General features: G+C 57.1%; 8 protein-coding genes across 8 annotated transcripts; 4 read left to right on the top strand and 4 right to left on the bottom strand.

Annotated features, from left to right (window-relative positions):
- Window positions 1-995: 995 nt before the first annotated feature.
- KRP23_10880 (Ribosomal large subunit pseudouridine synthase C) lies at window positions 996-2213 on the top strand (the record flags this gene model as incomplete). Its single annotated transcript, XM_067881372.1, has 2 exons — window positions 996-1780; window positions 1862-2213. The coding sequence occupies 2 exons, from the start codon at window positions 996-998 to the stop codon at window positions 2211-2213; spliced, it is 1137 nt and encodes a 378-aa protein (XP_067740688.1).
- Window positions 2214-2438: 225 nt separating this feature from the next.
- On the bottom strand, window positions 2439-4628 carry KRP23_10879 (Serine/threonine-protein kinase TOUSLED; the record flags this gene model as incomplete). The annotated part of the gene is made up of 7 exons (XM_067881370.1): window positions 2439-2885; window positions 2960-3040; window positions 3114-3236; window positions 3308-3538; window positions 3625-3778; window positions 3855-3949; window positions 4011-4628. 7 exons carry the CDS (start codon window positions 4626-4628, stop codon window positions 2439-2441), a joined length of 1749 nt encoding a protein of 582 aa, XP_067740687.1.
- Window positions 4629-6975: 2347 nt separating this feature from the next.
- Window positions 6976-7731, top strand: KRP23_10878 (uncharacterized protein; the record flags this gene model as incomplete). Its single annotated transcript, XM_067881369.1, has 1 exon — window positions 6976-7731. The coding sequence occupies one exon, from the start codon at window positions 6976-6978 to the stop codon at window positions 7729-7731; it is 756 nt and encodes a 251-aa protein (XP_067740686.1).
- A 300-nt stretch (window positions 7732-8031) lies between these two features.
- KRP23_10877 (Potassium voltage-gated channel subfamily A member 3) lies at window positions 8032-9476 on the bottom strand (the record flags this gene model as incomplete). The annotated part of the gene is made up of 3 exons (XM_067881368.1): window positions 8032-8869; window positions 8933-8960; window positions 9038-9476. 3 exons carry the CDS (start codon window positions 9474-9476, stop codon window positions 8032-8034), a joined length of 1305 nt encoding a protein of 434 aa, XP_067740685.1.
- A 471-nt stretch (window positions 9477-9947) lies between these two features.
- Window positions 9948-13420, top strand: KRP23_10876 (uncharacterized protein; the record flags this gene model as incomplete). The annotated part of the gene is made up of 4 exons (XM_067881367.1): window positions 9948-10652; window positions 10720-10910; window positions 10977-11082; window positions 11159-13420. 4 exons carry the CDS (start codon window positions 9948-9950, stop codon window positions 13418-13420), a joined length of 3264 nt encoding a protein of 1087 aa, XP_067740684.1.
- A 1300-nt stretch (window positions 13421-14720) lies between these two features.
- Window positions 14721-15642, bottom strand: KRP23_10875 (uncharacterized protein; the record flags this gene model as incomplete). Its single annotated transcript, XM_067881366.1, has 3 exons — window positions 14721-14965; window positions 15075-15135; window positions 15238-15642. 3 exons carry the CDS (start codon window positions 15640-15642, stop codon window positions 14721-14723), a joined length of 711 nt encoding a protein of 236 aa, XP_067740683.1.
- A 499-nt stretch (window positions 15643-16141) lies between these two features.
- KRP23_10874 (uncharacterized protein) lies at window positions 16142-16975 on the bottom strand (the record flags this gene model as incomplete). The annotated part of the gene is made up of 1 exon (XM_067881365.1): window positions 16142-16975. One exon carries the CDS (start codon window positions 16973-16975, stop codon window positions 16142-16144), a length of 834 nt encoding a protein of 277 aa, XP_067740682.1.
- Window positions 16976-20177: 3202 nt separating this feature from the next.
- On the top strand, window positions 20178-23051 carry KRP23_10873 (H(+)/Cl(-) exchange transporter 7; the record flags this gene model as incomplete). The annotated part of the gene is made up of 1 exon (XM_067881364.1): window positions 20178-23051. The coding sequence occupies one exon, from the start codon at window positions 20178-20180 to the stop codon at window positions 23049-23051; it is 2874 nt and encodes a 957-aa protein (XP_067740681.1).
- Between the last annotated feature and the right edge of the window lie 35 nt (window positions 23052-23086).

Here is a 23086-nt window from a genome sequence, read left to right as displayed (position 1 = left end):
GATTGCCCTGCACGTAGTGGCGCATATTGCCAATGGCGGCGGACAATTCGCGGTGCGGAAAGTGTGGGACGAACTCTCGCGAACGATGGGGTGCAGCCACCGAGGATCGAGGCGGGGGCCTCCCTTGTCGAGGCGCTGCTCAGCGAGTGCACTGCGGGCTGGATTGACGCTCCGCCTGAGCATTCAATCGTGCCGTGGATGTACTCGCGCTCGCTCGCATTGCAGTCCGCCAACGACCTGGCTCATGTCCGCTGGTCCTGGCGCCGCGCACTCACCAGTCGCGCGCGCCGAAATGCACGGCCAACGCGCTCGGAGTCGGCAGGCACGGCCGATGGTCTGGGCATGCCTGCTCTCTTCTCCACGCAACGATGCTTGCCTTGAGGGAAGCGTGGGAAAAACAGTCAGCGCTCAGGGATAAGCCGCCACACCGCCGACATGCTCGCGTCCATGCAGCCAGAGACCCAGCAAGCGATGCAGCAGACCGCCATGCGTCCCCAAGGCTGAATTGCATCCTGCCAATGGCTTCCGAGGCGGGGATAGCCCGCCAGTTCGGCTTGCAGGCTGTAAATTGCAGCTCCTCCGATAGCAGACCGCCATGTCCTCCTCTTCTTATAATTTGCACCCGAGCCTGCAGACTGCAGACTGCAGCGGCGAGGGTCGGATGATCCGTGGCGACTCACCAAAGCAGTCGCCGCCTCTCTTCGTCCGTCCGCTGTGTGCGTCTCGCTCTCTGCTCTGCGCGCAGACAGTTCGTGCCATCAAGGGGCGCTGTCACTCCGTGGGCATCATCAGTCGAGTGTGGAGGGGGAACAAGGGCGCAGGCAGGCAGCGCAGGCAGCGATCCAGGCAGCGTGTCCGCCCGTCGTTGCCACGTTCAGTTTGGTCCTCCCAGATTGTGCTCGTAATTTGGTCCAGGATTTGTGTCCATAATGTGTGCGGGCGATCGTTATGGCGCGATGTCAACGTTGGTCTGTATTTGTGTCAGGCCGATCGTTATGTCGATCTCACCCATGGCGAGTGCGCCAGACGAGCACGTCGTGACGACCGAGGACCTCCTGGAAGGGCCCAGAGCGAAGCAGTGGGTGCAGGTGGCCGCGCGAGTGTTTCCCGAGCTGGGCACCGTCTCCAAGGCCAAGCGCGCTCGAAAAGCGGGGCATTTGCTACTTAATGGGCAGGCGCATGTGCCTACTCTCGTTTGCGCTGGTGTGACCGATGTCTTGGCATATTCGAGTCCGGAGAAGCAATCGCAATCAGTTGCCGATCGAGGCACTAGCGACCCAGAAGCTCTCGCGTGGCTGAAAGTTTGTAAGACACAAGGGCTTCGAATAGTGTACGAAGGCGACAAATTTGCGGTGGTGGTCAAGCCTGTTGGTATCCATGTGAAAGGCCGAGGCAAACGCTCGGTGGAGCGTGCGTTGCCAATGCTCCTGCAGCGACAACAAGCTGTTTCAAATGGTGATTTTGAGCTGGCTGTGCCGCACGCGGTGCATCGCTTGGACTACCGAGTAGGCGGACTGCTATTGGTAGCGAAGACCAGGAGAATGGAAGTGGAGCTGTCGACTCAGTTGGAAAGGCATTCTGTCACGAAGCAGTACCGCGCGATTTTGGTGGGAAATATCAGCGAGAAGATATTGGGGAGCCGTGGAAGTTGTGCGTTGCTGGAGCCAATGGGTCTACCTAAGGCTCTGCAGGAGATCCGCGACGAGTTGTACTTCGTGGATGGTCCCATTGATGGAAGGCTGTGCGTGACTGCTTTGCGAGTTGTGAGCACGACGCGAAGGTCGGTGCTTCTTGGTTTTGCATGACGTTTATTGCCATTGGCTTGACTTGTCAATTGATCTGCTGACACGATGTGATCTAGTGTGCGGTACGGGTGGTTATCTACTGTGGACCTGTGGCCGCTTACAGGGCGCAAGCATCAGCTTCGGATTCATACAGCACGATATGGACACCCGATCGTTGGCGACGATCTGTATCATGATGCTTGTAGCGAGGAACACGAGGAGATTGATCAAACGGGTGATAACAGCGTGCAGCATCAGCCCGCGGTAGTGCGTGGCATGGGGCTGTTCCTGTTCTCGGTCGGCGTGGCGTTTGAAGACGCGGTCGGCAACCGACGCAGCTTCCGTATCGACGAACCACACAAGTTCACGCGCTTTCGGCACTATTGCGACTTGAATTGGACGCGGCAAGCTGCGCGGCAAGACCAATAGACATTCATGGACAGAAAGCGGATAGTGAAAAGTAGTTCGTGCTTCGCTGGCTTAATAATTGATCGGTGTTTCGTATGGTACGGTGGCAGGTTGCTCCCACGGCTTGCCAGGCCGTGAGCAACGAACCTGTGCGTCTAGTGTACACGCTCAAAATACGACGAGTCTTGGGTCGTGGTATGTACAGCAGCCTGATCGCTGTAACGTGGCTGCTCAACGCATAGGTCTCTACTGCTGCGGCACCACATTCTGGAGCGCCACCAGCAATTGCGCGGCCGTTGGTCGGCACCGGGGGTCTGGGTGAAGGCATCCCTGCAAGATCCACCGAGATAGGTCGGAAATCGGCCGTTCGTATCGTAGCTCGCCAGTGTACTGGGCCATCATCGTCTTCACTTCCGCCTGCGTTGACTTGTCGGGGCAAATCGGGTGTTTTCCGGTCACCATCATGCAGTACACGATGCCCACCATCCACATGTCTGCCTTCTCCGCCGTGGCCTCGCAATCGCCCCGGTTCGGGCGGAAGCACTCGGGGGGAAGATACCGCAGAGTTCCAACCGTCGAGTTAGATGTGGCCGCCTTCGCGTCGCGCGTCAAGTCGAAGTCGGTCAACTTCACACACCCGTCGTGGTCGATCAGAATGTTCGACGGCTTCAGGTCATAGTGAGCAACGCCCATCTATTAGACAAACCGAAAGAGTAGGTCAGTCACTACTCCCACGCGTATCAGTTGCGTTGTGAATCGTGACGTACCTCCTCGTGCAAGTACTTCAGCGCGCTTAGAAGCTGAGAGAGCACCTTGTACGCAGAGTCATCGTCCAAGTACTCCAACATCTGCAAGTCAAATAGAACACGGCAAGAGTCAGCGACTCGTGTCCAAAACAACTCGAGCAATAAGTGACCATACCTCGATGAGCTGCTGAAGGTCAGATTGAACGCTTGCCACAGTGAAAGCCGTGTACTGCTGCTGTTGGTATCGAATCAAGAAGGGAACATCCCCAACCTGGACAATGTTTGGGTGGTTGAGTTTCTGTAGATTCAAAGAAGAGCCGTTAGGAAGAGAACCAACAATGTATCAAACCGAGAAGTGCAAAAGCGTACCGAGTGCGTGTGGTGTTCGCGTTGGGCGTGTCGAATTGAAGTGGAAAGTTTGAGAGCGCAAAGCTGCTTGCCGTTGGCGTAGTCAACGACGTCCCATACTTCTCCGTTGCCCCCCTTTCCTCGTAGGCGAAGCAGCAAAAAGCGGTTGCCCAGGATCGGGAACTTGGAGAACGGAGACACCTTTTCAAGGCGCGTCAGCATCAGTTCCTGCTTGTGCCTTGTTTCTTCTCGCTGCGCATTCGAATCAGAAAATAACGTCAGAAACAATGATCTCGTGTCTTCGAGTCAACAAACTCCAAGCAAACCAAGCGACTCACGTAGAATTGGCGGATCTCCGCTTCGAACTGAGTGCGTCGTTCCTTGACCCAAGTGGCATTGCCCTTTCCCATTGCGTCTCGGACAGCGTTGTCGTGGAACCGCTTCTCAGCCAGAATGTTTTCCCGTCTTCCACCTGGAATGAAGAATACGCGACTGCAGCAGTAAGCAACGCAAGTCACGACTATTAGAACCCACGACTTCTTTCCTTCTCTTATAACCGTGTACGTACGTGTCTTGCTCCTCCAGCTTCCCCCACTCTTCGTACTTCTGTCCCTGCTCGAAGTAGCGCTGGAAAACCTGCTCCTGGATGTTCCATCGAAGTTGCTACACAATCAATTGGTCAGCTTCAACCAAACGCCTGGGTACAGCTAGACAACTGACGCACCTCCATCTCGTTTTCTTCCACGTCAGTAGCCTGGTACCGGTACAAGTCGTTCATGACCGGCATAGTCTGTTGCATGTGGTTGGATCCTGCCACGAACGTCGTGGCCGTCGCTCCTTCGGGCTCGGCCTTGATGGTATTGTCGTCCACCGTGTCTTCCACGAGCACCGTCATCTGGTCCATCTGCGTCATCTCGGGCGTGGCGTTGAGCAAGCGGCTCATGGGGATGGGTTGCACCTTGGGCTCCTGTGGGGTGCAGAAGACGTGCTTGGTCATGCTGCAGCTGACTCGACCCACCTTGGAGAGCGGGAAGCGGTCCGAGATGGACGAGAAGCCTCCAGCCGCGTCGGTGGCGGCGGCTGCAGGCACGACGACCGTCTTGACCGTAGCCGAGTATTCGACGTCCACCATGGTGCCGTCGTAGGGCGCGGCCTCCTGCTTCACCTCGGCCACGCGGGCCACGGGCGCCACAGCCAGCAGGTTGGGCGTAGGCGACGAGCGCGTGAGTACCACGTTGGGCTCGTCACAGAACATGTCGTCGTCCGAGTCGACCGCGGCGCCGCTGTAGTTGCCGGCAACGAACTGCACCGAGTCGCTGTTGGCGCTGAACCCCCCGAACATGGCGGGCGAGGGCTCGAAAAGGAAGCGGAAATGGGCGCGCGGAGTTCCTGCGGGCGGTGGGCGAGAGTGCAAGTGACGCTGAAAGTCGTTTCTCCGTTTCTTCCGACCTGAGCGTGGCGCTCGAGTGGCGAGGCGATGCGATCACGCGCGGACGTGCAACCGCTCTTCTTCCTGGCTGAGCGTTCTACTACTTATAGCGCAGAAGTGCGAGTGAGAGCTCACGGAAAACGGGATCTGATGGGAGGTCGACGCGGCTGAAGAACACTTGCCAAAACATACTGAGGCGAAGATCAAGCCACAATGTCGCCCCGCCTTGTGAAACCGTGCGGCGAAAGTGATTGGGCGGCTCTTTGAAGCGCGTTTTCCGTAGAACTTCAAGGACCCATACTGTAGCCAAGTCATTTCTCGAAACTGTAGCCACACTGGCGTGCGACGGCCATTGCCGATCAAAAGGCAACTAGGAGTTTCCTTTGCCGTCAACGCAGTTTTGGCCATGCGATGCAATGGCCGAGTCACAACCAAACGAGCGCGCTCCCACGTCGCAGGTCGAGTTGGCGCAATGGCCAGTTGAAGGAAGCGCAGTAGAAGTCCAGCTCCTGTCACTTGAGATTGGGATGGCGGAGAGCAGGAGCTGCTAAGAGTGCTAAGAATAAGGCTCGGCAGGCTGTTGCTGGCAGACTTTGGCCAGAGCTCGGCTGCGACCGTGTGGGCTTCGGTTTTGCAGCGTAGCGTGTCTTCAAGCGTGGGCGACGATATATTGGGGTGAGCAAGCTGAAGACACGGTGTGGGGGAACAACTTCGAGGCGTCGTAGGAAGCTGTTGATGCAAGATGCCGCTAGCAGCGCTTGCTAGCAACTTGGTGTTGCTTGTGCAGTGCCGGAGGGTCTCAGTACCACCGCTCAAGTCAGGCTGTGTGGTCGGCCGCGAAACGGCGACAGAAAGTCGCGAGCTGACTCAAGTGAATGCTTTTGACAGCCACGATGAACGTCGCACTAAAGAAATTGGAGATACATTGACGTGGGTAAAGGCTGCCTCGCCGCACAGGGCCGCGAGGGCGTTTTGTAGAAAGCAGCACGTCTCGTATCTTAGCTGGCAGCATCAAGTTGCCTTGGCATCAACAGTGCACGAACTGAAGCTCGGCCAAGCTCCAGTACTTGCTAAGCTATTACCTCCAAATCCTTCCATAGCCGTCGTATCGCTACAAATAATAAAACTTGCGCTGCTGGAGTCTACCGGCGTGCAGCCAACATGCTCGCATGAGATTCTCCTCTTGTGAAACAGTGCGAGTCTGAGCATCTGTCCGTATCCGATGTCATTGACCGGCCCAAAACTCCGCCCACTGTCCGATGGCAGCTCCATGGTCTTTCATTCCGCGCTGACGCTGGCTTCGGGAGTGGTCAGGTCGCTTAAGTCCCGCAGGAACGGAGACCCAAGTGCATGAGCCCTGTTGCCATACGTGCTTCGATCGACTTTGAGTTGATGCACTCGAGAGTATGTACTTGTGGTGCAAGCTGCAGCAGCCTACTTCGTAGTTCAAGCTCTAAACGCAGTCAGTGTATATACAGCCATGGCTAGTCCACTGCATCGCAGCTCTAGAGTCGCAGCCAACGTGCCTTCGAGTGATCCAACAACAATTTAGGTGGACATGCAAAGGTCGATTACGAGGAATGCATGTTGCTGGGCTAGGCAGCTCTCCAGATTGGACCAGCAGCTATATTCACCAACGTACAGACCGGCGTTTGAAGTGGCCCTGCATGTAATCCCCAACGGGTCTCAGCGGAATAAGCCGTTGGCGCGGGAAGAATGTTCAAAGTTGGAAAACGATATCGTCGAGAAGCAAGTGCTGTCGCGACATAGCACTCTTTTTAGGTGATCGACGCAACCTTTGCCGCAACGTCGCATGGTGTCCAGTGACTCTATGACATGCATCCGGCAGATTTTGGGCGCCGGATGCATTGTAGGAGCCGTAGGGTGTCGCACAAGCGCCGAATTGAATCGAAGGCAGCTAGTTTGGTGTCCTCTGGCGCGATAAGGGAAGGCAGCTAGTCTGGTGTCCTCCGGTGGGATACATGTAGTTGCCCAGCAACACCCTTCCAGGCATCTTATTCATGTTGACGGCAACGGGCTACGTCGAGTAATTTATCAACACATTGCATCTGCAGCTGTTTATCTCTATGACTTGCCCACTCCATAGGGCTTCTTTTGCTATTTTAAAGAGTCGCACGCCCCTTTTTTACGGAACAAAGTCGCTGAATCGTTATTGCGACGTTCGACTCGAGGCCATTCTGAATATTGAGCTGTGTCGAGAGCAGCATAGCGGGTCGCCAAATCTTCCTCAGTGAGAGTCATGACATGCGCGGGCTTCCTCGTGGTCGGCAACAGCCACCCCGCCTTCGTGGAGATCTGCACGGGCGTATTGGTGTGCGCGCTGGACGTGGACAATCGCTTAGAGGCCGCCGAGTCGGCGGAGCACTCGCTGCCGCCGCTGGAGCCGCGTCGCATGGCCAAACTCCAAGTCTGCACCACGCGCGTGTCTTCTCAGAAGATGGAGCATAAGACCAAGCAGCCCGAGGACGAGCTGGAGCCGCAGGACGAGCCCAGGAAACGCCAGCGCCTGCTGCAGCTCAGCGGGTACATGATCGAGGTGCTGGACCAGGACGAGGAGCTGGACGAGCCGTCACTGCCCTGCTCCTTCCAGGTGAACACGTACAAGGTACACTTGCGACCAGACGGCAGCTCCAGCAGCACACTGAGCGACTCGCTCATCCTCACCGCCGCTGACGATGCGGCCAAGAAGCTCTGGGTCAAGAACATCAAGTTCTGGAACCGCTACGGCTGGAGAGACACCGTCCAGGTGGCGGCCACCCACGACGACCTCGTGAAGCTCCAAGAGATGCTGCAGAGCATCAGTAACCACTCGTACTTAGGTACGTACTCGGTTTACAGCAACGAGGAGACCCACTGCTGCGCGCAGAACAGCGCCATGCTGATGCACGGCGGCCGCAGCAGCTTCAGCGTCCAGTCTTCCTGCGCCACGAGACGCCAAAGCAGACGACGGTTCTACCGCACGGCCATCCCAGGATCGTTCGCACCGCCGTCGTGAATACTCTGCCGCAAGTGTCTGCCACGCCCACGGGTGTACATAACTTATTTCTAGCCACGCAGGTACTGCAGCGCAATTTTCAGCGAGGATTTCCAATTTTCCTGATAACAAGTGAGCAATTTTATAAACAGCGAAATTTGGTTTGGTCATCTTGCGGTTTGAGAGTGTCTAGGTGACGGGAAACGCATACATTATCAGTCTATCATGCGCTCCTCCGCTCTGTGGTATCCTACATGCCGCTCACTCTGCCTTCCGACACGAGGCAAGAGCTCAATTTCAAAATGCCAACGGGCCGATTTGTTACAAACTCGGGCCAATTGTCCGTGTCGAGTCAGGTTCCTCGGAGAGCAAGCGCATGGTGGATCTCGTTGTCGAAGTCGTAGACAGCGGCAGACCGTCTTCCGGAATTGGCAGTCGCAGCTTCGCGAGGCGGAGACGGCGGTCGTGGCGCGCCTTAATATTCTTGGCGCGAGGCTGACGCAGCGATGTACCACACACTCGGCAGAAATTGGCATCATCTTGGTGCAGCCGCCGGAAGCAGCGCGGGCACTCCACTACTTCAGTCAAAATGTCCTGCGATCCCGCCTGGTTCAAAATCAGCGGGCACGCGATGATTCCGTAACCCACGAACATCACAACGGTAGCGAGCATACGGCCCACGATGGTCTGCGGCGAGATGTCACCGTACCCCACGGTGGTCATGGTCACCACCGTCCAGTAAAGACTGATCGGGATGTTGGAGAAGTCGTGTCGGTCACCTTCAATCAGGTACATGGCGCATCCAATGACAAGAATCATGGTGAAGAGTGCCACGAGGAACACTGCAATGCGCCGCTTGTTCGATTGGATGTTGTCACTCAGCGCGGCACCTGCGTCGACAAACCGCGCAAGCCGAAGCAGCCGGAAGACGCGCATCACTCTGAAAATACGCAGCACCGCTAAATGCAGCAACGGTCGTGCATCTGGGAGGATGAAGCCCAAGAACGACGGTACGAGCGCGCACACGTCGACGAATCCCATGAGGCTGAAGGCATACCTACTTGGATTGCGAAGCGACACCATTCGCAGGGCGTACTCCACCGAGAACACAACCGTAAAGAATGCCTCCAATGCCAACAAGTAGTCCCCAATATCATCCCTACAGCCCAGAAACAAGTCAGAAAGACACACGCAATCCACCCATCAATGCAGCAAAACGCACCGAATGTCGTCGACACTGTCCAACACAGCTTCCCAATGGAACCAACACAAAGCACGCCACAGCGTCAGCCTCTCTCCTGTCTCTCCAATTGCAGCAGTGACTCACCAACCACGACGCTCATCGACACCATCACCAGCAGCACGAGCGCCACGCGCTGCCCCGTGGGCGTGGAGCTCTTGAACATGATCTCGTACACGCCCTCCCAGCCCTGTCTGGCACCGCCCCTCACCTCGTGGTCTACGACGATGCCGTTCACGCGGAATCGCGGGTCGTGGGCCAACTTGTCGCTCTCCATTTTGTCGCTGGACACGTCGGCGTCTTCGTCCTCGTCTTCATCGTCCTCCGCGTTGTTCTGCTGCTGCTGGACACTGCCGGATTCCACGCTGTCGGCGCCGCTTGGAGTGGTCATGAATCCCCCGGGACTCATGTCCACGGCGCTGTCCACGTGGCCATAGCCAGATTCCTTCGTCTTCTCGGCCTTGAGCTCCTTCAGGTGCGTCAGCATCGTGTTGTGGTAAGGAGGCGATATCTGGACTGTAGCCATTGGTTGAAAATCAGACCAATCAACAGCACGCTTGTGTGGACCACTAAAACAAAATCGAGCCAATCGGAGCGCGAAGAGGAAGCAACTTCAACTTGGTCTGATAACGAGAGGCTTTGCTATCTTACTCAGCACGAATACCTATCAACAACAATGCTTTCTGCAAAGCCAACGCTCCGCTTTGGTTCATGTACGTTGTATCGACTGTAGGTTTCAGTTGGATGACAAACGACCGTAGGGCCGCAATGTGCCAACCTGTCAATGCAGATTCTGCACTGCAGAAGTGGGTCATAGCGGCGATATGTTATTTAGGTGTTTGCTTTGCTTTGCGAGCAAGGTGGAATTTTTTGTTTAATAGTTATCCTGAGCTGATACTGAAGTTGCGTCACTTTCAGATCACAAAAGGGATCAATGCCTTTGCCACGAAACGACTGATCTCCTCAGTCTATATTCGCACTGGAAGCAGTGGTCCAGATGGAGGACGAGAGCGACGTGTTCCAGGACTTTGGCTCCGATGCCTCGGACTTTGACGACGATGTGGACTGGAACTTTACAGACGGTGAGAGTGCCAGTATTTTGCAGCTCATGGGTGAGGCGAATTCTACCAAATCAGGCGGAACGGATGCCATTCCACTTTCCACTGCAGCAAAAGACCACCCGACAGCACCAAAAGCAATCGATCCTTACTCGGCTAAAGTGGAGGAAGTGTCAACTAGTGGATACTCTGACGAGGAGCTGCTAGACGAGCTCTATCCTGAATCGAAACTTCAGGTCATTGCAGAAGTCGTGAAGACAGCAGAGCTCCAAAACGATGAGAATCGTAGCCGCAGCACGGAATGCGAAGTTGAGTGGGCTTTGATGGCACTGGAAGAACAAGAACAACTGAAACATCAATCACGTTCAGCCAGCCCCACTCATGGCGACGCCGACTTTGTAAGTTTGTTCGAGGAAATGTACGGCGGCGAAACTGTGATTGCCTTGTCCACGCCATCACCAACAGCACAAGTAAACCCACACAAGAGCGGGCTAAAAGACTTCGCCTCGAGGCGTGCCGACGAGCAAATAGTGGTGAAACAGGACGATGCATGTTCCTCGACCAAGGCTGATAACAGCATCCCTGGAAACGTTCCTGCAGATCTCTTCGACATGCTGAAACTAATTTACACGAAGACAACTGAGGTAAGTGTTCAATATTCACTATTCCTGAGCCACTGCAAACCATTAAGACATGTGCACCAATTTCTAGGTGCAGCAGGACTTGCCATCGCTCTTGTACGCTGCTGGTCGCATGCTGTGTCTTGTCGACCACGATGGCAAAGCTCAAAAGTTCGAGTCGATTTCTTCGTTGAATTCGTTGACGAAGGCTGTTTGTTCTCTTGAAGAACTTCTTTATGATCAAGATTTCGTAAACTCCTTTGCTCCTACGCGCGAAGAAAGGTGAGCTTAGCGATGAGTCTTGACGTAACGGCCTGAATTCATGCTGAGTGCTGCTGTGACGTACAGACTGGAACTCGTCATTGTTGCCCTTGACAACAAGGTTGGTGCTTTACCACACAGCTTAACAATCAAGTGGTCCAAGACGATTGATATGCTGCCCCTGTTGGCTAAGGTAAGCCAATGGTATAGTCTGCCATTTCTCGAACTCGGAAAGTGTTGATGAAGTTGTGTCGTGCGAATGATTTCAGATGCGAGAACAAACTAGGCCGCCCGTGCCAGCTCCCAGCCCCACACACGACCAACCAACTGATCTTCAGATAGATACGAAGGTGTTACCACCAGTGCAACCCGAGGAGAAAAAGAGATCACCACTGCAAGGGTGGGCCACGTTTCACCCGGAAAAAATGCCGGCAAGGCGATGTGAGTCCATGAAAGTGTCAAATCAGTCGTCCAAATCAAAGCAGCCAGGCCAATCCAGCAGTTCGAAGAAGCCTCGAGTGCGTATTCGGCAGTATATCCCCTCAAAGCTCAGAGTACGCTGCAAGATGTACAACCCCGAGGACAGCGAGCTCACCTTTCGACCAAAAATCAACAGGAAGAGTCCCCACCACGGCAAGAGCGATTCCAACCATAACAAGGAAGACTTCACGACTCGAATGCAGCAAGACATCTCTCACCGTCTTTCACAGAAATTACAGTATGAACAGGAGCGGGAGCAGCACGACCAAAAAGAAGCGGAGAGCGTGTCGTCGGTCAAGCTCATTGCCAAGGGCTCCGAGCGTATTCTACTCAAAAACGGGATGTGGGCCGAGTCGCTAGACGAAAGGATCCACAGATTGGCTCAACACCGCACCAATACTGAGGTGAGTGATTCACGATCCAAGAGGCGACGTCAACGGCAACAACAGAGGAAACGAGAGGCGGCTGCAGTAGTCTCGAGGGCTTGCGAGTCGTTATATCAGCGTGGAATCGAACAAAGGAGACGTGAGCAGGAGCGACTGCAAGAAGATGTCCATGATCTTGAATTTCAACGGAACCGACCGAAGATAAGCAGCCGATCGCTGCGAGTAATGAAGACGCGAATTCGGCAGGAACTCGCACAGTTGTGTGCCGATTCAAAACGTACTGCAAATGCAGGAGCCTCAGTTGACGGCGATTCACTGTTCGTGACGTTCATCCAGTTTTCCTGTGCCCTGCTGTACTTCGGCTTTGTGCCAGATTTGAACACGCCATGGGAAAGCAGCGCCAGTGGTGACAACGACAGTGAAATCACCTTGCTCTGGCATTCTTGGACAGCCTTCACGCGAGATGATACCGGAGCCCCGGGGTCCAAACTGGCAGTGAAGGTGTTGGAGAGAGTCCTGTTTTCAGTCATCCTTGGTGGGCGAACTGGTGAGCCCTCCAGTCTTCAAACGCGCGAAGTACAAATGCTGCTTCGAATGTATCGAGCGAACTACTACTCGAGAAAGCACACGCAGCTCAAGTCTCATCAAAACGACAGCAAAGCTGGACAGAAGTGGGCTAAAGAATGTCAAACCAGCCAGCGAAGTTCATCCCGACGACAACGAATCCGTTATTCGCTGCATGGCAAACCTATCCGGAACAACGGCACTCCTGAGACTGACTTTCTAAGTGAACGAGAACAATTGTTGCAAGAAAAGATTGACGAAATGCGCGATGCAAAGGTGAAGCAGGAGCTTGAGGGCTGCACCTTTCACCCATGCATTAACCCCGTGCCATCTGAGGTAGCTGCTCTGCGCTCTGCTCGCCAGTCTTCACCATCGGCTACCGTGTCGACTTTTGAACGTCTCTACAGTGACGCGTTCCAGCGCCAGAACAACGTGGTGGAAAAGTACTTGGAAGCTAAGCTGCATCGAGAAGAGCTGGAGAAACAAGAGTCCCGGGTGCACCCGAGTTACGTCAACGGTTTGACAATTGAGGAGCGGCTCGAAAATCTTCACGTCGCACTCGCAGGCAACGCACTCCCTGTAGACTTTCACAAGAAGATTGATGCCATGCGCACCGCAACCGAAATAAAAGCTCTAGACGAGCAGATGAAGGAGCGGCGGCTCCAACCTGCTCAGTTCAAGAAAGCAAACGACGGGCGAACCATCGTGCTCCCGTTCCAGTTCGCCACAGAAATCCGAGCGTCTTTGAGCACAGAATTGAAGCAGCAGCGAACGAAAACTGCTCATCGGCCCCGTGACCACGTAATGAAAGGCTTGCGCCCGCCAACAGAGGGAAAAGAGCGAGAGGTGCCGACTCCAGTGCATCCGCGTGCGAAGATTCACGAGAATGTTGACTCAAGCGACTACCAAGAGGCAGATCTGTGCCTCGACGTTCACTTATCTCCATCGGAAACTCATCAACTCTACTTGAATATTCACGATGACCCGCATGAAGTGGTGAAGCGCTTTGCTCGCCACTTTTCACTCACCAACACGCAGCGACATTTCCTCGTACAACTCGTGGAGACTCGGCTTGAACAGTTCACCAACCTCCAGGTGTAATTGACTGCTGGCTAGAAGGGTGGAAACCTTAATGCTTTCCATTAAGCCTGAAATTCACTGGTACAATAGCTGACAGCTTGAGTAGCATAACTATTTGCCAATGAAAGAAACTCCACAGCAAGAAAAGCTGTACGATAACCAATCCTCCAACGAGTGTCGAATCCGATGCAATCTCGCGCGCGACTCGTTTGGTGGAGAAGGAAGCAGTGGCGGAAACTACAGCGGGTAGAGCGCCCTGTACCTGGCGGATGAAAGTTGCACTCCGTTGCGGGCCAGTGCCTCAATAAGCGGCGCTGTTCACGCGTTATGATGGCAGCAGTTGATTCACTATTCGAGCACCATTACGATCTCAAAATCGGAGCTGAGCCATCCTGTACCATCAGCCGTTCGCGCTACGACCGCTTCTGTCGTCTCGCGTTCTCATCGAGCTTTGAAGGCAGCAGTTCCAATTCTATGCTATTGCCCCTCCATCCTCGACGACCGAGCAAGAAGCAGCGTCAACGCTCAATACTGAAGCCATAATATGCATCGTTGCTGGTTACATTGTGTGGTATTGCTGGCATTCAGGGCTATACGAGGTGCCTCGTGAAGAAAGCAAATTCGGATCGATCGGACGTTGATAGACAGAACGTAGGTGGTCATAGCGAACCATCGAGCAAACTAACGGGACTAGTGCGTGCAGAATATGGGGGAAGACCCGGTGATTGTGTTCACGCGAAAAAGCCACGATTTCCTCGCCGAAGTCAAACTCATGGCATGTTTCAAGCAGCAAAGGTCTCCGGTCTCTGCTCAACATGTACCTATCAATCCACCGACAGCTCTTTGCTCGAGATTGCGTGCCCCGTGACCTCAAATCCAGGAATGTGCTGCTGATTGCCAGAGACAGCAGCAGTCGTAGAACTATTGGGAATGCAATGCGTATCGCTCGATCCTACACTGCTTTACAAACTGCAGTGTGCTTTGGAAGGAAATTGGCCTGCACAACCAAAACTTGCGGTGGTCTAGGTCAGTGTTCGCATTAAGACTCTCATGTCAACAATGAAGATTCTGTTGAAGTCTCGGCAAAAGCGTCGAGCATCCAACTGTCTGGTCTGTCAGATACTTCAGCTTTGCAGCTGCGAACACGGTGAATATCAGTAGTATTGGAGCGACAAGAATGGGATAGTCAGGCAGCCCGGTGGACCAGCGCCAGCGTAGCGAAGCCTAGTGAAGCTCCGAGGACACATCAAACTGCAGCACGCTAAAAGCGTGACGACCAGATCCCCGAGACGTTCGCCTCAAGACTAGCACTTCGTAGCTATTAGAACAGCTCACGCGCTTCGAGCTCCAGCTTGGACGGGGTCTTTCTGGCGTCTGGCGAGCGGATGGTGAGCCGGCGACTGGACTTGTCGGCCGTCAGGTCCATAGTCTCCACGACGATCGTGTCCACGGCCAGGAGCGGCGCATCCATCTCGCAGCGGTCACTCTGCAGCAGAAGCGCGATGTCTTCGTTCGCGTAGAGCCCGAAGAAGTTGACGGACTTGATGCGGCACTTGAAGCGGTGGTCTGCACAGCACATGCACATTTGGTTGTCAGACGAGTCCGTCTGCTTCTCGGCGTTGAAGTGCGTCGAAGACGGTCCCCGAGCAAGTGGCCGGGCCAGCGCGCGAGGTACCTGTGCAGTCTCGTCCGAGAGTCACGTCCAGCGGAACGGAGCCGCTCCCGCGCGGCTTGATCTTGCGGCCACAGCATAGAGCACGCGGCAAAGCAGACAAAGAGAAGCACCGACGCAGGTCAGATAACGGGTCATTGTGGGCGTGATCTGACTCTTGACTCACCAGCAGCTCGGGCGCCGCCAGGAGCTCGTGCACGGCGAAGAACGAGTCGGCGCCGCTGAGCGTGCGGCTGCAGCCGCGCATGACGCGGTCGGCCACCAGCAGCGCGCGCTCCGGGTGCGCGTCGCCACCCACGTGCGCGCCCACGATACGCTTGACGGCCGCCACGAAGGCCTCGGTACGGTGGTCCCCCACGAAGCGCACGCCGTTGAGCATCATCTCCTCGCGCGTGGCGTCGCGGAAGGCCTGTGCCGTGTCCACATTGCACTGCACGGGCAGCGGGATGGCGGCCAGCGGCTCCGCGAACGCCTCCAGCGCCTCGACGTAGTCGGCGGGCCGTGGCGCGCGCCCCACCGCGCGGCGCACCGCGCGTACGAGCTCCAGGTCCAGCAGCGACGACGTCGGCATTAGCGGCGACTTGTGAAAGGGCGGAGGATCGCAATCTTATTCCTCTCGATGGTAGTAGTGGCACTGAGCAGAGACACGGGCTGCTTCAAGGTGCCGTTTGTCACGCACGGCATTCCGGCTCCAACAATACAAGCTGTGCTGGTGAGGTTGTTGTTCTCTTCTTCCATCTATAGGTCTCTATGCTCTCTGCTACTGCTACTTGGGTTGACACAAGCGGCGCTGCTAGCCTCAGGGCGGGTGAGGGTGCGGTTTACGCTATGCGCGCGGCGAACACGACATGTAGTCTTGACTTCATCCATTGCCATTGGGTTCATTAAATACCTCTCCGCGGGCTTTACGAGCCGCAGCCTGTGGTGGTCCGTGTCTGTCGCGGGCGTGCGGCCGCGCAGCCCTCATAGGAGACCGGGCCGCGCGCACACTCGCGCACAGGCGCACCACGCCACGACGAAGAGAACCGGGTCGCTACGCTGATGTTGCTGCCAGTGCCTTGGGTCGCTGCTCACTTGATGACGGCGAAGCGCTCGCTCTGCGCCAGCAACAGCATGTCGGCCGGGTCCTTCTGCTCCGTCACGTCGTAAATATTCACATAGTAGCCCTCGGCAATGGGCATGCCCCAATACACGCGGCGCCAGCGGAACGTGCCGTCGTTGGTCACGCGGTGCGCAATGGTGGTCGGCACGGTCCACGCCACGTTGCATACGTCGATCCGCACGCACTGCACGCTCGGGTCCAGCGCGTCCCACAGCACGTCGGCGGCTTGGCCGCGTACCCAGCCGGCAAAGCGCGGGCCGTCGGGCGACGTAATGCGCAATCGCTGGTTGAGGCTCCCTCCGGCCGCGGCGGCCGCCGCCGCCTCTCGGAGCTGCTCATCCCCTCCGGACAGGTTGGAGGGCAGCGTCGACGAGAGTGTCGACGACGTGGAGCCCGTGGGCGTACTGTTGTTGCTGTAGCCGATGGGGCCGCCGCTGCTGCTGTGGTTGCCGTGGTTGTAGTTCTCGCTGACGGTGCGTCGCCGAGATCGCCCCCGGCTGTGCCGCCTCCGGCCGCTCACCCAAAGTGCGGGCATGGCGTGGATCTGGTGCGACGGCGCCGGGATGGTTGCGGCCGTCACGTCGAAGCGGTCGTCTTCGCTCTCACCCGAGTTGTCCACGGCGTCCTTGTCCCAGTTGCTCGACTGCGCGCGGCACCGTGCCGACTTGGGCGCCGCGCGACTGCGGCCCATGTGGTTGGGGACCTGGTTGCCCCCCGCGGCGGTCAGCAGGGACTCGCTCGTGTCAATGGCGGCCGGCACTTTCCGCGGCGACGAGGCGGCGTTCCAGCACTTGAGGGTCATCGACGCGCGGCGCGTTGCTGTGGTTGCTGCTGCCTACGGCTGTGGGAGGAGGCGTGTGCCTGCTCGTCCGTCGGCCTGCTGCTGCTGAGTCTACTGTGCTACGCGTCCGTCCGGCGCTCCGCCAAGCCCCCAATCGATCGCGGAATGGGGAGCGGATTCGACTTTGACGCCAGCGCCGGAGCCTGGGCCAGGAGGGAGCCGCAGTGGCGCCATTGCAGGGGAAGGTCAAGGAGGAGGGAAGTGGTTCCAAATTTGACTGTGGCGACCGGCGTGCGCCGCGTTTCCACCCGCGCCTCCCTCCCGCTCGCTTCATACAAACGGCAAGTGTGCGTGCGCGCAGACGGGCCATCTCGACACCCTCCCAAACCAAATGCCCGCCCACCGCGATACGGCTTGTATCTGAGGAGCGATCCGACTGCAACTTGCACTGCAAGCGCCACGGCCGACTTGCACGGCAAAGCAAGAGCCCAGCTCTGCATTTGCAGCGGCAATCGCTGCTGCTGCGCCACAATCGACGCAGCCGATTCAAGAAACGGAGCGGGCGCGGCGGCTCATCTGCAGCAACTTGTGTCCGCCTCGATGCAACGCACAGTTCACCGCCCTCGAGCGAGAAAGCCCTTGCTTGCTGCTGTTGCCGCCTTCTCCGCCAGCCTGGCGTGCGGATCTCGCCGCTAGCGCCGCGGCCACGCCAGTCGCGGATCATCTGCATACAACAGTACGTGCGCTGCCGGCTATCGAACGTATGAGCGCAGGCCGGCAAGACCCGCGATTTGCATGGCCAAATTGGCGAGATGGCGCTGTCTCGTCTTCAGGCATTGCGGACACCTGCAAGCATCCGAGTTGAAGCGGCGGCGGTTGCGGCGGCTGTAAACGAACCCAGGAGTGATACGCCCCTGGCACACCCAGCCTTTCGTGCACGGACCAGGGAGTGCGCGGCGAAGGCCCGCGAGAGCGCCGTTGCGCTTGCACAAATTCCCCATTTTACGCCAAGGCGGTCGGTCGATCCAAGCGTGAGCTGGGCTAGCATTGCTAGCTAGTGCTGTAGTGTTGGAAGAGAGTGCTGCTGTAGCTGTACATGCATTGCATGCAGCAACGCATTGTTGCCACTCGGTGGGGGGCAAACCACCGGTATCCGCTACTATTATAATAGCTGAACCGCCACCTGGTGGGCGGGACGAAGATCGTGGTCACCACCACGGTGGTGGTCACTGGTGACGATCCTGCGCGTGTATCCGAAGAGCATCGCCGCGATGATCGCGGGCTCATTTCGCTGCTATAGAGCGGAGCGCAAATCATCCTGGTCGGTTTTGAATCAAAGCCAAACTTTGATGCACGGCGGTGCCCTAATGCGCCTCGCTTGCTGGCCTTTTCGCCCAGGCAAAGGCAATTGCGGGTGCAAGTCGAGTGCAACACGCCGAACCCACCCTGGCATGAACGGGCCGGGATTGGTGGAAAAGGCCGACTTTCAGCCAGTCCGCAGACGCTCCAGCGCACCTGCGATTCCAAATGCACCACGAATGGATTCGATTCAGGAGGTCCCTGTTGGAGCGGATATCAAGCTGGACAGGTTGAAGCGCGGCAGCCGTTGCACGCTGACGTACCAAGGCGTGCAGCGCCGGGCGCGCGCTGTTTTCCGACATGTACGTCGACAACAGGCATCTCCTCAGCCGTGAGCTGCAGCAGACTGCGGCCCAGATGCGGACGAACGCCAGCGTTGCGCCGCCGAGAGATCTAGTGGCCGCAGCGACAGTCGGCGAACGTATTTGGATCGCGGCGCCGCAGAGCAACATATGCGACGCGATCAACCGAGTTGGCTGGTGGGCGACTCCGTGGCAGCGATTTATTCTCCGCTGGCATGCGCGAGTGCAGCCAAGTCGCGTGCGCAGCAGCAGGTCAGTCGCCACCGCGTGTTGAAGCTGCAAATACTGCTGCCTGAAAGCAGAGTTGGGTCTCCGACTGGGCTGCCCCCTGCGCAATCACCGTGGCCGGGCTGTGGTGCCTTCTTCCCGTAAACGGGTGCACTGCGCTGGCAGCGCCGTCGTATGCCTTGATACATTTCCCTGTTGTGCGCAGTTGCCGTTGCAGAGCCGTTCTGACTGAACTGCATTCTGCCGGCGCCTTCGCTACCTGTTGCCGCGTGCGTAACGTTAGTAAAATGGTTTCCCCCGACGCGAACGCGTCGTCAACCGTCTGTGGGCCAAGCTTAGCCGGCGTTATCCGACTGAGACGTTGAAACCCGCTTAGCTCGATTGCAACGGTGTAATACGGTGAAGCACACTGCAGAAGGTTTCAGCTGGATGGACTAATACATATTCGCTGCCGAGAATAAGCTTACCATTATGTGGTGAAAGTATTGCTGCAGGGCAGCACAGTGCTGCAAGTTCTTGCCCTTGCAATGTATCGCTGCGGCAGCGCAGGCAATCGTTTGTCGTTGTTGCCCTTCAATTCTACGGTACGAGCGACATTACGACCAGCGAGATCGGCTTCTCTTTTGCAGAGCTTGCAGTCTCTGCCGGCTGCACTGCTTGCTGCTGTATACGACGCCCGGCAGAGGCAGGTACTATTCGTGTATATCCGATATCATTGCGGCAGGGGTTTCCTTGCATTCGCTGGCTCTGACATCGGACACTGCCCCCAAACGCTTGATTAGCATGCCCTTTGCTGCCGCCTCCTGCCGTCAGCGTCTCGGTGTTTGGATGCTCACAGCTGGAGGCGATTCTGCAAGCCCGCAAATATTCAAATATTCGCGGCGGCGCGCTAATCTCCTCAGAGCACGCTGAAGCGCGCTCGCCGCCAGCCTCGGGCTCGTCGCCAGCTCACCTTGCCAGCGCGCTTGCGAGCAGCTCCGACACGTTTTGCCTGTCACATACTTTGGTCCGATCTCTGCCGCGCAAAGTATATCGATACAAATTTCAAGCTTTTTTCGCTGTGGACCACCTGGCACAAAACCCTCCAGCACCCATTAAACTCCGTTTGCTCGTATATAATCATATCCCACAGGTTACGTTCCCAACCCCTTACTTCCGAGCCCATCCTTATTTCCATGATTCCGATCCGATTTGCAGCGCATCAGCTTTGCGATCCTCCTGCCATCTCCGATATCGCAAAGCGCGATCTTGACTCATTGGTATCAGACAGACATATCTGCCGCACACCTTGGTCCCACCAGTCACTCTACCATTCGCATCGCAGCCCGCACTTGATGGCGTCCCCTCGCGAGCCCTCGGAGACGGACGCGCTGCTGGCGCCGTCGCCCCCCGCTGTGCGCGTGTCCATCTCGGGCGCGTCCGAAGATGAGAGCGACACGCTGTCCTCGGGCCTGGACGTGGCCGTGGAAAACTCTGTGCGCCGCTATCCGGCGCTGGCCCGCACGGCGTCGGCGCTGCGGTCACCGTCGTCGATCCTGCGCTCTCCTATGCCGCGCTTCGTGCTGGACGGTGCGCGCTCCCCCAGCTGGAAGCCCAACAGCCGCAGCGCAGCGCCGCAGCCCCCCACGGACCTGTACGCGACTTACGGCGTGCAGCGCACGCACTCGTTCCCGAGCGACTTGTACTCTGGCGCGCGCTTCTCGCGCTTCGAGATCGAGGAAGCGCTGCGGCAGCGCAATGGCACGACGCTGCTGGACTGGCTCAAGGGTAAGGGGCGCAACCCGTTCTCGGCCGCCACGCGCAAGCAGGAGCAGAAGCAAAAGGACAAGGAGAAGCGCGCCAAGGCGCAGCACCGCGAGTCCTTCAACTACGACTTCTTCGAGAGCCGCGTCAACACGCAGCACGACCAGGAGCAGACAGAGAGCGCCATCCGCTCGCTCAACATCGCGCGCTGGGTCATGACCTTTGGCGTGGGGCTGGGCACAGCGCTCGTCGCGTGCTTCGTCGAGTTCTGGACGTCACTGCTGTCCACGTTTCGCACAGCCACCATGGCAGCGCTGGTGGCGGGTGAGATGGACGGATCCCGTGCCTTTGGCACTGGCTACTTGGTCTACGCCCTCGTGAGCTTGGGCTTCGTGGCTGTTGCTAGTTACTGCGTCGCGATCCTGTGTCCCGTGGCTGGAGGTTCCGGCATCTCGGAGATCAAGGCGACGCTGAACGGGATCAAGATCCACCGCGTGGTGCGGCTTAAAACGCTCTTTTGCAAGGCGTTCGGCATTCTCTTCAGCGTGGCTGGAGGACTACCAGTCGGAAAGGAAGGGCCCATGATCCACAGCGGCGCGGTGATCGGCGCAGGCCTGTCTCAGGGCAAGTCTTCGAGCTTCGGAGTGGACACGAGCTGGACCAAGTTCAAGGGCTTCCGCAACGACAAGGAGAAGCGCGACTTCATCTCGTGCGGTGCGGCTGCTGGTGTCGCGGCTGCCTTCGGCGCCCCCATCGGTGGCGTCCTCTTCGCGTTGGAGGAAGGCGCGTCATTCTGGCACCAGAACCTCACGTGGCGTACGTTCTTCTGCGCGATGGTGTCAGCCTTCGTGCTCAACTACTTCATGTCATTCATGGAGGCCAGCGAGTCGGATGGCTCGACGCCTAACGTGGGACACGTCTTCATTGGCGGGACGATGGGCACTCAGACGGGTACCTTCACGTTTGGCCAGTTTGCCGGCAGTAAGGCCTATGAGGTGCTCGACGTGCCGGTGTTTATCCTGATGGGCATGGTTGGTGGGCTCTTTGGTGCTGCGTTCAATGGTGCCAACACTGTGTTGACCAAGTTCCGCAAACGCTACGTGACCCACCGCCTCCTGCGTTTCGGTGAGGCGCTGCTTATTGCGTTTAGCATGGCCACGGCTTCGTTCTGGTTGTCCTACCACTTTGGTACATGCCGTGACCTTGCAGGCGACTACAGCGACTCGCTCTCGCGGTTCTACTGCCCGGAAGGTCAGTACAATGACTTGGCATCGCTGTTCACAGTCAACTACGCTACAAGTATGAAGCAGCTGCTTCACTTCACGGGCGATGGCAGCTTCACGCCGTTCTCGCTGTGTATGTTCTTCGTCGTGTTCTACGTCTTCGCGTGCTGGACGTATGGCATTGCCGTGCCCTCTGGTTTATTCGTGCCGAGCTTGCTTGCTGGTGCAGCTTACGGCCGCATCTGTGTCATGATCGTGCACTACCTCGGCTTCCCTGTGGGTGCTCAAGACGGCATGTTTGCGCTTATTGGTTCTGCCTGCATGCTTGGCGGCATGGCCCGTATGACGATTTCGCTGACGGTGATCATTCTGGAGTGCACGGGCGTGATTGAATGGGGTCTCCCTATTATGGTGTCGCTGATGGCTGCACGCTGGGTTGGTAACAGCTTCAACGAGGGTCTGTACGACATCCACATCCACCTGAACCACCTGCCGTTCCTCGAGTTTGATCCGCCTTATTACGCCCGTTTCCTGCGTGCGCTCAACATCATGAGTTCGCCCCCGAGATGCGTACCGCAGATCGCAAAGGTTGGTGAGATCTACGATGTCCTCAAGAACTGCAACCACGGTGGATTCCCAGTTGTCATTCCCCGTAGTCAGGATGCTGCAGGCGGCGGCCACCGACCGAATCTGGGAGTACAGGGTAAATCTCCTCGCTTCGCCGGCATCATCTACCGCCACCACCTGGCCGTGCTGCTTCAGCGCAAGGACTTCTTCATTGAGAAACCAGAGCCCTTTGTGCGCACTCCTGCGAGCGACACGACGCTGTTGTACAACGACCAGTACGCGCTGTCGTACCGGGACATGGAGGGCAGCTATCCGCGATACCCGTCCGTTAGCGACATTCAACTGGATGATGAGGAGCGAGACTTGTGGATGGACCTGACGCCATACATGAACCCGACGCCGCACACCGTGCAGGAGCAGACCCCGGTGCCGCGTTCTTTCCGTTTGTTCCGATCGCTGGGGCTGCGACACCTCATTGTGCTGAACCGCCGCAACGAAGTCCGTGGCGTGATCACACGGAAGGACCTGACGCCTGCACACCTCAAGTTCTGCCTCGAGTCACTCAGCGAAACGGAGAAGCAGCGCATCCAAGGTTACTTCCACCGCGACCGATCCGGGTCCGAGCGCTTTGAGGACGTGGAGAAGAAGCTGATCAGTATCAACGACAACTCTTAAAGCCGTGGCCGGCGGTAGCAGCCCAGCCGAGTGCT

This window comes from Phytophthora ramorum (genome assembly GCF_020800215.1).
Source record: "Phytophthora ramorum isolate Pr-102 chromosome Unknown Phyram_PR-102_s0011, whole genome shotgun sequence".
NCBI lineage: Eukaryota > Oomycota > Peronosporomycetes > Peronosporales > Peronosporaceae > Phytophthora > Phytophthora ramorum.
This window is presented reverse-complemented; position numbering and strand designations above follow the sequence as displayed.